At 38.1% G+C, this 13884-nt stretch overlaps 1 protein-coding gene across 1 annotated transcript in view; it reads right to left on the reverse strand.

The window, feature by feature from the left end:
- Positions 1 to 13884, reverse strand: part of LOC135082816 (protein lev-9-like) — a 118751-nt gene that overhangs the window by 46840 nt on the left and 58027 nt on the right. The window contains exons 2-3 of the mRNA XM_063977578.1: positions 10771 to 10934; positions 9299 to 9401 (exon numbers count right to left, since the gene is read on the reverse strand). Of these exons, the coding sequence (XP_063833648.1) occupies positions 9299 to 9401; positions 10771 to 10934 (267 nt within the window). The remainder of the gene's footprint in view (positions 1 to 9298; positions 9402 to 10770; positions 10935 to 13884) is intronic.

The raw sequence follows: 13884 nt of genomic DNA on the forward strand, positions 1-13884 counted from the left end.
CTGATAAGTTTTACTTAGAAATTAAAAACTTGTCTCTGACAAATAAACTACAAGTTTTTTTTCTTTTAAATTATTATCATCAGATAAACTATAACTTTGTGGATCTTTTACCACTTGTTGGTAAAGTCCCTGATAGCATATCAGCAACATTTATCTGTCAGATAAACGACGACAGTAGGCAGTTTCACAGATTTTGTAATAGAGATTCTAGCAGCTATATTTGTTAGGCTGAGTTGCACCACCTTTCTATAACCGTCACCATAACCATAATCGGTGTTTTTTGTATGGAGTTTGTTAAATATGGTGTAACCGTTAAAATTAAGCCTTAAATATTTTCCCAAAATTATTACGATTCGACGTCGGAAATTGAATACATTATTCATCTAGAACAATACCGGGACAAGTCGAGACCGCGAGGAGACTGGGGCACATTCAACGGCGTGTTGTACCGTGAAGCGGCTCAGACTCAGCCTGTGAATATGCAGTCTTTAATACGACAGGCACATTCAGTAGCCTTAGAAGAAATTTCATCAGATAAGGTTTCAAATAGCTATCTAAGGGCCTAGTGTGAGTGAGCGCGTAAAAAATTACATTAATTGTATGACGGATTGTACAGCGCCCCTAGCGGAAACGTTTAGGAACAAAAATTTTTATACATTTTTTTAACACGCTCACTAGAGAGGACGAGAATAAAGGCTGCTAGTTAAAGTATTTTATCGACTATTAGGATGTCATCTTCAATTAAACAGTAAGTTAAAGTTTCAGATAGCTATCTGACATTATACCTTTTTAATGCTTTATAATTATAACTACCGGTGACTTTGACAAGCATCTCTATCTGTGATAGAAATTTTTTTGTAGTTTATCTGAGGGATAAGTTCCTAATATGGTGTTAAGTGAGATACAGTCTAGGATGGTACATATCTGCCCTGTAATTGCCTAATCACTTACAGGGCATTTATTACTGACTGACTGACATAGTGATCTATCAACGCACAGCCCAAACCACTTGACGGATCGGGCTGAAATTTGGCATGCAGGTAGATGTTATGACGTAGGATAAGAAAGGATTTTACGAAACTCCACCTCTAAGGGGGTAAAACGGGAATACGGGATCCACACGTACGAAGTCACGGGCGGCCGCTAGATATACATTATTTTTAACCTATTTTTTAGTGAACGTGTAATTAAATTGACTTAAAAAATTCAGTAAGCAGTGGGACTTCTGCCACAAATTCCATTATACTTTTATTCCCGAATATAAATATTCAAGGCGTATAATCGAGGCGTTTACATAAAACGAAGATAAGCGGTCTAACATGAATAATTCAATGTTATTTTGTGATATCACTGATTTCTGCTGACTAGTAAAAGGGTGAATACTCCTACAAATGTGCGGTGATGCGGGCTGTATTTCAAATGGGATGAGACTACAATTTTAGACTCATTTGTAATCGCTAAGCTTTGTATAAAACGTTAATGTATACTGTCTGGCTGGCTACCACGTCTTTTGTCAAGCCCGTCACCAGCACGAAAATGTTAACAGCATTGTTGTGTTTCGGCAGTTGGAGGTAAGAAAGTCAGTTTATCTGTAGACGAAGACTCCGGGTGTAGTTCGCTACCTTCGACCTGATCATCAGCATCTAACCTAGATGCAGGGCGAAGAGTTTATCCATTGTGATTAAAAGTAATAAAGTTTAATCAAAATCTGAGCAGAAATTAGTAAGAACCGTCCATCTAGGTACCCACTCAAACATAATATTACTATAATATGTAGATTGCAAGTTAGACAATAACAGCTTCACAGAAACTAATACATAAACATTAGTTATCGTCGTACAATAATATGTATAATAAACTATGTTCATAGCTATGTTCATCAGAAATAATCTAGGGTTCTTATAGTGAAAGAATTTTTCAAATCTGTTTGGTAGTTTCGTAGCCCATTCAATACAAACAAATAATCAAATCTTTTTAGTTTTTAATTAGTGTAGAAGTGTAGACTACACCTTCCTCCTACGCACTTCAACATCTACATCCTCTTTTCCCCTATCTCCCCTGGAGAACAATCAACATCTATACAACCCTCTTTTCCCCTGTCTCCCCTGGATAAAAATCAACATCTACACTGTAACCTTTCCCCTGTCTCCCCTGGAGAACAAGTTCTTTCATCTCCAAACCTTTATGTAGGTACATAGAACAGCACTTCACTTGGATCCTTTTCCGATTGTAGGCCAAGGGCACGCATCGCGACCCAGTTCGTGACTTACTAAATAGGCCATCAAATACCAGGTGAGATGGGTAAAAGGTAAGGTGGGACTTCTCATGGGAAATGTAGGTAGCATCTCTCACCGATATGTTTTGTGAGAATTGGAATGTTTTATTTCAATACTAGCTTTCCGCCCGCGGCTTCGCCCGCGTGGAATTTTGTCTGTCACAGAAAAACTTTAACGCGCGCGTCCCTGTTTCAAAAACCGGGATAAAACTATCTCTATGCCAAATTTCATCAAAATCGGTTTAGTGGTTTAGACGTGAAAGCAAGACAGGCACACAGACAGACAGACCGAGTTACTTTCGCATTTTTAATATTAGTATACTAGAAGTATAGATGGGTAAAAATACATTTCTCTCGTATTATGTGTAAGTTGCCAGTTACTGGTCAAATAAGGGTCAGGTGTCGAATGTGCAGAAATTTGTTGGGTTTTAATAGAAATGTTTTAAAATACTCATTAAAGTAGTTAAAATATTCGTCTTTAAAGTTATGTTAATAAGAAAGTTAAGGGTTTGGTAGAGTCCATTGTGTTAGACTACTTATCTATGATTTTTCAGTTGAAAATAAACTACATAATACATGTGAAACTTACGACATTTTGCTTATGTACGTGGTGACTGAAGATACCTACTTTTATTGTTATCATTTCCATTTCACCCATGTATTATTGCATTATTCCATTATTTTGGAATTTATTTCCATTAGATATTCCAAAAACACCAATGACGCCCTAACTAAACTCATTAAATAGTAAAAACACTAACTAAAACAAGCTCCAACCATTATCATTTGTCTCGCCGCCTTAAAATCGCATTTCACCGCTCCATTATTCCATTCCAATAAAAATTCCAACTAAATCCCGCGCTGTTGCAAATAACGTCCGTACAAATTGCTCGTTGGGAACTTCAGTATTCCAGTAATGCTGTGTAAGTGTTAACAAACGACTCAGCAATTCCATTAATCACTCTTGTTTGGAATAGGATTAATTAATGCGTGGTAAACATTTCGGTGCAATGTTTTTTGTTTAGGCTGATTTATAGGCAGATTTTATGGTAATAGAAATGTAAATGGACTGGCCATATTATTATTATAGTTTTTGCAACTCACGAAGGCGAGTGAGTTTTACTTGTGTGTGTACGTGTACGTGCACATAATGATAGTGTAATTTCTACCAAAACTTTTGAAAAACGCACACTAGCGAGCCAGCACACATGTAAAGCTCACTCACCTTCGTGAATTCAACAACTATACATATACTGTGTGAAAAGGTGGAAAACTAGAGCCAACTAGTGACTTGAACTGAGGAACATCAGCGTCTCAGACTAGTATGGAAAGGAAAAAGTAGATGAGACAAGCAACAAGGTGGAATGCCGGATAGCTGGTCTTGGGACCTTACAGCACCATGGTGGTAGCCTACAGACGGTAATAGAAAGCTTTGGAGAAGCTGAAGGCTTTTTACTAGCCTCTGTCAAAAGCCAAACGCTAAGAATGTTAAGTGTGAGATATAAGTATCTAAAATAACATGAAGTTTAGGAATCCAATCCATAATTTTTACAATTTCGAAAAATTGCACTAATCTTTTGATTAATTTAGTAGCGTGTACTAATAATTACTGCTTACTCGAAAAACGAGCAACAAGATTAAAAGAGCAGCGATCTACATATTATTATACCATCTCCACCACAGATATGGATAGATGCAGCATGTGAAAAAAATTGTATGAAGCCGAGCGTGCCACTTTTTAAACGTCATTAGTGTCATTTTAGCGAATTTTAGTGATTGCCGCAACGTAAAAATAATCGTATCATCGTACTGCATTCGCAAAGTCATCGAAAGATATCGTGTGACTCGATTCGAAAATTAATTAATTCCGATAAAACTGATAATTTGTTAAATACAAAACCAAAAACATCTTTATTTACCTTTGTAATCTTTTAAAATTAGTAATCTTTATTTAAAAACACCTTTTTAAATAAATTAATTCTTACAAATCGTCAAATCTCGTTATTTTTTTTACCCTACCAGCGTTTCAAGATAAAAATTTGTCAAGTGCATGAATACATGGATCAGTGTGTGTCTTTTTGTTATGAGTAAGTACGATTCCTTGGCATCGGTATGAGTGCACCACATACAGGGACCATGGTTTTAACTCTTAAGAGTACATCGCAGGATATGTATTAAAAACAATGCTACTTTATACTTCTTCTACTGCTACTTTATTCTAATTAATTATGTGTTACTTGTGCTGTTAATTACAATTCTCAATCCGTAAATAATTTCTTCTTTCTACCGTGTTCGTACTACTGTCCTCGTAAAATCATCGTAACCGATTGTTGTAATCGGATTACATGAACATCACTCGACCATGTATGTCCATTTGGACATATCGGAATGGCACGCTTTGACGATCAACTTGCTGTATCTACTCTAATCCATATAATATGTGATCTCCACCCTCTGTTTCTCTCATAATCGACATCTTAGTCGTTTTCAGTGTCCATCAAACACCGCCCCACATTCTTTCAGGCCTACCTGAAGACCTAGATTGTTAAAGAGGGCGCTGGTAAAATATGCAAAGAGGCCGGAGGTCGAGCACCTCTTGCCTCCTTTCAACATGGTCGCCAAGGCCAGCTGAGGCTTGGAAAGGCATTAGATAAAACCATTATGTAGCCCTTTTTATCATCAGGAAGATGAATAAAATTGCGTACCTACCGGCCGCGGGAGCAACCATTATGTAGCCTAAAGTGGCTATGATATTTATTGGAATTTATTAGATCTAATAAATAAATCTTAATAATCCACTTTTTTAAACACGCAATTAATTTTCTACTTTTTGCAGCTCTTTTTTGGAATCCATTTGTTTTTTTATCTCTTTTATTATGTACAGTCACGGAATGAAAAGGTTCGTCAGTTTTCAAATTGATTCCTTCAACGAATCGCGAGCACATGTTACCTTTTGAAACTATGTAACAGAATAATCTCGAGTTAGAGAAAATAATCTTTAACTGTTTGTCAGTAAAGTTCAAAATTATTCAGATCAAAGTTGTTTGACGATTTATCTTGTCAAGAAGATTATTATGATTGTAAACTAAAACCTTCTTGTTGGTTCAACCTGCCATTATTGTTTCTATTAAATAAAAAAAACTATTGTCAATTGGTCAATGTCATCATTGCATTGCACTGATGGGATAGAAAAATAAACAAGCAAAACCTTATTCGTTAGCAAACGTCACATTTATTTTAATGTTAGCAGCACTGTTTCTTGCACTGTTATGTTGGCAGGTTTGATTCTTACAGTACCTAGTGCAAGCGAAAACCGACACTAAGGTGACGAACCTTTTCATTCCGCGACTGTACCTGTGTCTTGCCTGCTTGTATACCTTTCCTTCAAATGAAAAAAACTATTCTATTCTATTTTCTATTAATAAAATTGAGGCAAGTGCGAGTTCAGATGCACATCCATTACCATCTCACAAGATTCAATACTATGTTTATTACCTTGCAATACCTTCTTAAATCATGTAGAAATAAATATGCAATACAACATGTTTTTTGTATATGAGCCGTTCATTTTTTTCTATTAAGAAATTTTTCATCATCATCATGCATTATGACGTTATTTAGTTTTTACTACAGGAGTACGGGCTTCACTAATTTAAGTTAGACAAATGAGGATTTGGCCTCTAAAAAGGCCGTATAGTTTAGAAATTCCCCAGGTTTGATATTTTTCCTCGTTCATTGTTAAGTACAGTCGATAATACGGAAAGGCAGAACGATACTAATAGACAGACAGTGGCAGTTAAGTAAAAGGTCCCTTGGCACCCTCTAGGTACCTACGGAACCCTGCAATGTAGCGAGTGCAAAGTAGATCCCTTTGAATGTTTGACGAGGTCACGCACCTACGCTTTCAGAAGCTTCAAAAGACAGGCTGAATGGAGGCATTCCTAGGGCTGCCACTGCGATGTAAAAATCATTTTATATTATGGTTGTTGTAATTCAGCAGCAGATCAAGCGCCGCTAGTGGAACTGGATTGGCCACACTCTCCGAAGGGACCCCGATCACATCCCTAAGCAGGCTCTGGATTGGAATCCCCAAGGAAAACGCAAACGTGGTCGACCCAGGCAAACTTGGCGGCGCACTGTAGCGGACGAGGCGAAGAAGATCGGCAAGACCTGGAGCGAGATCAAGCGAGAAGCTCAAGACCGAACGAGATGGAGGACTGTTGTGGACGCCCTCTGCCCCATCTAGGGGACATAGGACCATAAGTCAAGTTGTTGTAATTCACAAAGGCGAGTGAGCTTTACATGTGTGGTGGCTCGCTACTGTTCGTTTTTCAAAAGTTTTGATAGTCTTTTTTTTGACACTATCGTTATGTGCATGTACACGTACACACACAAGTAAAGCTTCGTGAGTTGCTAGAACTATACTAGACTAGCTGACCCAGCAAACGTGGTTTGAACCTAGGGGCATGAAAAAAAGTTTACGTACTGTCAGACCTACTGCCTAAACACACAAAATGTTATAAGGATCGATTCAGTCGTTTCGGGGAAATTTTGTTACAAACACGAGACACGAGAATTGTGAAAAGCAACCAAAGCTTTTCTGATGTATAATAATAACATTATAGAGTTTCGTGGTTTTGTTTGAGGAAGTAAGTAATAAACATCCATCTTTCAAACTTTTTCGACCAGTATTATGTAACTAGTAGTATTTGGTATTAAGCAATATTTACTCACTTTACCTACCTACATGAGAAACATCACATAAGCTAACAATCAAAAACCTATAAAATTTTGATAAGACTGCAGCGAGCTTTTTTCAAATCAAAAGTGACAACCCTATGTTTCTTTCAGTAAATCTCAGCTTATTATAAAAGAAGACTTGCATTCGAGCGTGCTACACGCGTGGCCTCAATACATAAGTTTATTCATTTGCTTGAAATAAAAGAGGTAAAAATATAAGGAAGTACGGTAAAAAAGTAGTGAGGTAAAAATAACATCGTGAAAAAGTGTTTTGGCCAGTTTTTCACGAAAAAATATCGACAAATTAGCGTTTACAATAAAACTTTTTTCGGTAATCTCTTAAGATTTTTAACAATACTCTTAGGCTGGGTTGCACCATCTTACTTTAACTTTGACAAACGTCAAAAATCTGTTAAACTCCATACAAAAAACACCGGTTATCGTTATAGTTACGATCAAATTTAAGTGGTGCAACTCAGCCTTAATTCTTCGTACAAATACGAACTTTCGGAAATAAACTCTTAATGAAACTAACATTTTTCACAAACGAATTATTCCACCTTTTTCCTTATTAGCTTTTCCCTAGCCAATTACAAAAAAAATTCAAGCGATCTAATTTCGGGAACTAAGAAGTATTAATTTAATTCTTCGAAGAAATTGAGTTATCCATTTAGTGGTTTTAGATGGAGATTAACACTTAGTAGGCGCACACTTGGCCGATAGTTGTGCCCGATTTTGAATCGTATGAAGCATCGGCCAAATCGAATCGGCGTAGTGTGCGCACTCCCATACATGCCCATGCTGATCAACTGCCCGATTAAACTATTGAAAGACGAAAAATCAACGGTGTGCGCCTACTCTTAACACCAGGTGCGATTGCGGTCAACGCCAAAAAAGAATTACGTACCTATTTATTTTTCTTTTTTTATTAAAGTTCTTGTGGCCAGGATTTTCAATTTTTTTCTTCTTTTCCGAACCGATTGTTTTTCGTTTTTTTATCCCGCCAAGAAGTCTATTTTTGTTTCAGTACTTTCTTATTTCGTTTTCTTCACGTATTGTTTCCCTAAGCTCTTTATTACTCACAATCGCATCTCGCCAGCGAATTCACTCTGAGAAGCCATTATGAAAATAAGTCCATTTGTGTATCGAATTGCCTCCGGAGTATGAGAGGGTATTGTTTCGGGAACAGAGTATTTCCAAGGGACTTTCTTGTTAAAACACCAATGAAATACGTAATTTTTGCTGACAAGGAAAACGATGAAATGCAATTTTCGGGCATTGCTTCGTTTATAGACTTCGAATACCTACATAGACAGTTGTTGGGATTGTTATGTTAAAGACGTAGATTTTTATAGAGGGGATTAACACCCGTATTTACAAACGATGCTTGCTTAAGTGAAGCAGCGAATCGAACGCACAGCGTTGGAAAGAGCTCTGTGATTGGTTCGTGTGTCACCCTTTGCCTCCATGCGCGTTATTATCGCATGCATATTAATGTTAAAACGAGTCCAACTAGCCACTTAGGTTTTTAAAATAATGTTTTTATTTTTTATGTAGGACGTAAGTAGGTATACATGATATTTATAGCCAGTGATTTCAAGCAAGTTAAAGAATGACTTTCAGTTAAAAATAAATTGGGTTTCAAGGATAAATAATGTCAATGAATTTTTGAATAACGTAGATAGGTATATTGCATTAGAGAGCTTACTGATAAAATCTTTATTTCACTGTTTGTTCTTGGATACCTATTTTGCGAGAGATTTTTCTTTTCTTTTATTCTTGCAACACAATATTTTGCTACGAAAAAAGGTATTTATCCCTTTTGTATTTCGTAACATGACAAATAAAGTAACCCGTGATCAACTAATATTGGTCCGTGGGACAAAAATGGAAACATGTTCAATATATTTTTATACAAACAAGTCCGCCGTTCCATTGTTATTATATTAGACTTAATTGAAATATTTTCTATAAGAGCGGATTATAAAACACTCAAATGTTTCGTATGCGTATACGGATACGCATTCAGAAAAACGACGAAGGACAACGCAACAACGAATGCAACGAAAGTTGAAGCGAATGCATACTCAGACTGATGTAATATTTGAATTCAGAACACACAAATCAGTCAGAATACGCAAGACATCTGCGCGACAAGCGTATACAGATACAAATCTTCGCTCGTGTTGATCGGCTCAACTCTCGCTGCGAGACCTATATCACTAAAGTAATTGTCTTAACGCACTCTTGTTGCGCGAAAAGTAATTATCTTAACGTACTGACCTGGTTTGATGCAGGACATCCCGCAGGCTCCGTCGCAGAGGCACTTCTTCTTCTTGCTCTTGCAGTCTTCGTCTGATGAGCACTTGCGGAGACACTTCTGGCCCTGGAATACAATTTAAATGTCAATAAAACAGGCGACAATAGCCCAATGATACTGACATCTGCCTAACCATCTTTGCGGTCTACTGGTGGAACACCTTTTTCCAGAGGTTTCAGGCTTGATGACCAGAGGGGGGAATTTTTTTTACTTAGTTGTATGGTTTGTTCTAAGTCCGCCTGGCTAGTAACGACCACGATCTATCTATCGCCATAACAAAGTTATATTGTGAGTGTGATGGTTCGTCAGTAGTAGGTGGTAAGAAGCTATTCCTGTGTGGTTGAGGACTCCTAATAAAGCTCCCTATCACCTTCGTCCTGATTATCACTTTCCATTATAGGTGTCAAAATGGAATAATTTACATTTCATTCCTTTGCACCTTGTACTTTTACTGGACTTTGAAATAATATGTAGGTGGTTTGAGGGTAGCTTTGAAGGTGTGCGAAGTACAGCCACAGCACAGAAGACCATACACTCTATTGAAAATTCGTCCGTATTACTACTGTATAAGTTATCATAACTTGATGTCCCTGCTACCATCTGTACATTGAAGTCGAGTAGTATCTAAAGTTCAGTTTACCTAGGACAATGTTTGACTAATGTTGCCTTAGGACAGTTTAAAACACCTGCCATAATACGTATATCATAGTCAGGCCAGTATTGTGTTCAAGTAATTTAAATTCCTTTCTATTCACCATAGAGGTAGAGGTAGTACTATCGGCCACAGTGTTAATTATCCATTTTCAATTTTGCTCTCGCTCTTATCAAAGGTGATTATTTGCGATAGAACGAGACGACATGACCGGCAATGGGTAGTTAATACTGTTGCCTATAATACCTATAAGTATTTACTTAATTACTGTGTGATAATTATGATAGGTAAAGACCATTATCATCATTTACACATACACTGATAATACTATGTAACATGGGTTAATAAACCCAAGATGATTGTATGTTCCAGCAGTTGGAGGTACGATAACCAGTTACTCTGTGAGGATTCTGGGTGAAGCTCGTTTCCACCTTCGGCCTGAACGTCACTTTCCATCAGGTGAGATGCATGCCAAGAGCCTCCCCGTTGTGGATAAAAAACGACAGACCAGCAGCATAGTGATACGGGACTATTCCCACCTCTCTTTCCCACCACTGCAACTCCTGTGTAGCCAGGATCTACAGCTTGACCGCCAATAAAAACCCAACCAGTGAAGGTCAAGTTTGTCCCTCAAGCAGCATAGTGATGTGCTCCTCGACGGTGAGTTGCTCAAACTATCCCTCTCTGTTTTTCTCTTTCTCGTCACTTTGTCTATGGTCTGTTATGCATCCGTCCAAGCCATTTTAGTACTTATTATTATGGGGTCATAAGGGGAATACTTGCCAGCATAGTAGCCTGCTCTTCGTCCCTCGGACACTGCGCCGACGGCGAATTCCGCGGGTTTTTATACACTCGGCCGTCATCGTCGGCGTCGGCGCGACTCTGCGGCGTGGTGTCGTCTTCGTCGTCGTCGTCGTCGCTGGCCGTCGGGTTCGGCAGGGCTGATACTGGAACAAACGAAAATGAGACTTAATGATATGAAGTTTTAAGTTTATTTTGTGACAAATGCTAGAAGTCTCAAATTTTGCATGGGGGTTCCTTTTAGAACGTAGGTGCTCACTAAGACGGGATTTTGCAAAATTCAACCCCTAAGGGGGTAAAATGAGATCCACGCGTACGAAGTCCGCTAGTTATCTACTAAAAACAATATCAAAAAGTAAGTAAATCTTGTATCAGAATCATTTCAGTTAATTAAATATCATGTTCAAAACAGAATACATTGCTTTGATCTCAACTTAATATCAAATATTGAATCTAATCTAATATCCAAATAAAATTACTTATTTGGTCTCGTAAAGAAAAATATGGGATTTATTTGGAAGATTCGTCCGTTTTTCTTCAAATTGGGGATATGATAAATACGGGCTTTGATAGGATTTGTTTCTTGTCCGTTTCGTTTACCTTTTTGTTCTAAAGGTAATGGATAAGTAGAATCGCTCACTTCACAATAGCTACTTATATTAAAATCGTAGACATTTTCAGTGTTATTACAAAAAGTTAAACGCATATAGCAATAGATATTTAGTGATTTTAAACAAGTGTTCAACGTGTGTTTAACGTTTTTGTAATTAGGCCCTTTGTGTGTAAAGATTTGTAAGTGAGTGGAAGATGTGAAAATAAGGTTTGTTTTATACCAAATGACGTCCACAGCTGGACAAAGGCCTCTCCTAAGAATTTCTACACTGACCGGTCCTGCAGAGCTTCCCGCGACCTTCATTAGATCGTCAGTCCATAGAGTAACACTCAAATAAGTAGGTAATAAAAGGTAAAAACATTTGGCAATTTCGTAGGTAAGTTACCTAATATTTTGCCATGCTACCAAGCCCATACTATGTATAGCTCAGTTGTATTGTTATGTTAGCTTCAATCAAACACCGGGTTGCGTTCCAGGAGGAATAGGGATGCGCCTTGATTTAAAACATCGTTATTTTTTATCGACTGCTGGAAAAAACATTGCGGTGTTTCCATATCGTAACTACTATGATAGACCCTAAAATAAGTGGTGTACATAATGCTACATTTTATGGTTTATTCTAATCCATGAAATAAATAAAGAAAAAGTGGATCAATTTGTGTCATTTCGTTAACGACAATATGCGATAGCAAGTGTCAAATGATTCCTTATTTCGCTGCTTCAATTTTTTTTTATTGCATAGATCACGGAATAAAGTCACTACTTAGTTCGACAAAAACTATTACTACAGTAACTAATTAGTAATTTGTGCTATTACAAAAAACTACTACTATTCAAGACTATTCATCACTGTTATCTATATCTATACTTATAATAAATCTGTAGAGAGGTCAATTCTGTACATGAAATATATTTTCAAAATAACTATCAGGGGGTGATTAGTGATCGATACTGATGCCAAAAATGCAATCAGTAAAATTTTTGTCTGTCTGTCTGTCTGTCTGTCTGTATGTTCCTTATAGAAACAAAAACTACTACACTCGCGAGCAAAACTATGGAATCACTTATATGAAGTTGTTTCCACGCGATCTTGTGTACTAACGAATTTGTAAGTAACAAAAAAAGTGGCACAATTTTAAAGATTAAACTTTTACCTTTTAATTGATACCAAATTCATTTAAATCACAACGGTATTTAAAAAGATATCCCGGCTGATGTGAAGAAGTAAGGAAAAAGAAATGTATCAACTGTTTGATACGTCGTGAGTTGCGGCCTACTTACCCCCTATAAAACACGTGTTTTCGGATTTTTGCTTTCACACGCTGATCCATACACATCTCCGCTTTTTTTGACACTTTACCTGGGATGCTACACCTACAGAAGCAGCACAAATCGTTGCACTATTGCAAGAAGGGCTCAGCCAGCAGGCTCTCGCACGTCAGCTCCACATAAGCCAGTCCTGGGTTTCGAAAGTTTTAAGACGCTTTCGGGAGACTAGTGGCTTTATCCCGAGACCAAGTTCTGAACAGCGCCGGTGCATATCGCAGAAGGATGACCGTTTTTTCATGTCAACCTCTCTATGAAATCATCATTTGAGTGGTATCGACGTCCAGCAAGAGCTCAGAAATGTTCGTAGGATAGCTGTTAGCGTGTGGACAGATCGTCTAAGATATAAGCAATAGAATTTGACTCCAAAAAGGCCTGCCACAGGCTCGAAACTGACGGCAGGTCACCGACAAGCACGCTTTCAATTAACTCGCACTTATTTTGATGGGTAGGCGAGTAATGGAGGCGAGTTTTGTTCTCCGAAGAATGCAGACTGTGTTTGCAGTGCAGCAGTTGAAGAGGTCGGGTCTATAGGCAGCCTGGGGAGCGATTTGTGCAGTGCTGGTTCGCTGAAACAGTGGCTTATGGGGGTGGCTTGCTCGACTTCCCATCGAGATGTGAACGAGCAAATTGAAAGCGTGCTTATCGGTGACCTGCCGTCAGTTTCGAGCCTGTGGCAGGTCTTTTTGGAGTCAAATTCTATTGCTTATATCTTAGACTAACTGTCCACACGCTAACAGTTATCCTACGAACATTTTTGAGCTCTTGCTGGACGTCGATACCAATGAAATGACGATTTCATAGAGAGGTTGACATGAAAAAACGGTCATCCTTCTGCGATGTGCACTGGCGCTGTTCATAACTTGGTCTCGGGATAAAGCCACTAGTCTCCCGAAAGCGTCTTAAAACTTTCGAAACCCAGGACTGGCTTATGTGGAGCTGACATGCGACAGCCCGCTGGCTGAGCCCTGCTTGCAATAGTGCAAGGATTTGTGCTGCTTCTGAAGGTGTAGAATCCCAGGTAAAGTGTCAAAAGAAGCTGAGATGTGTATGGATCAACGTGTGAAAGCAAAAATCCGAAAACACGTGCTTTTATAGGGGGTAAATGGGCCGCAACTCGCGACGTATCAAACAGTTGATACATGTCTTTTTCCTTA

This window comes from Ostrinia nubilalis, chromosome 22 (assembly GCF_963855985.1).
Source record: "Ostrinia nubilalis chromosome 22, ilOstNubi1.1, whole genome shotgun sequence".
NCBI lineage: Eukaryota > Metazoa > Arthropoda > Insecta > Lepidoptera > Crambidae > Ostrinia > Ostrinia nubilalis.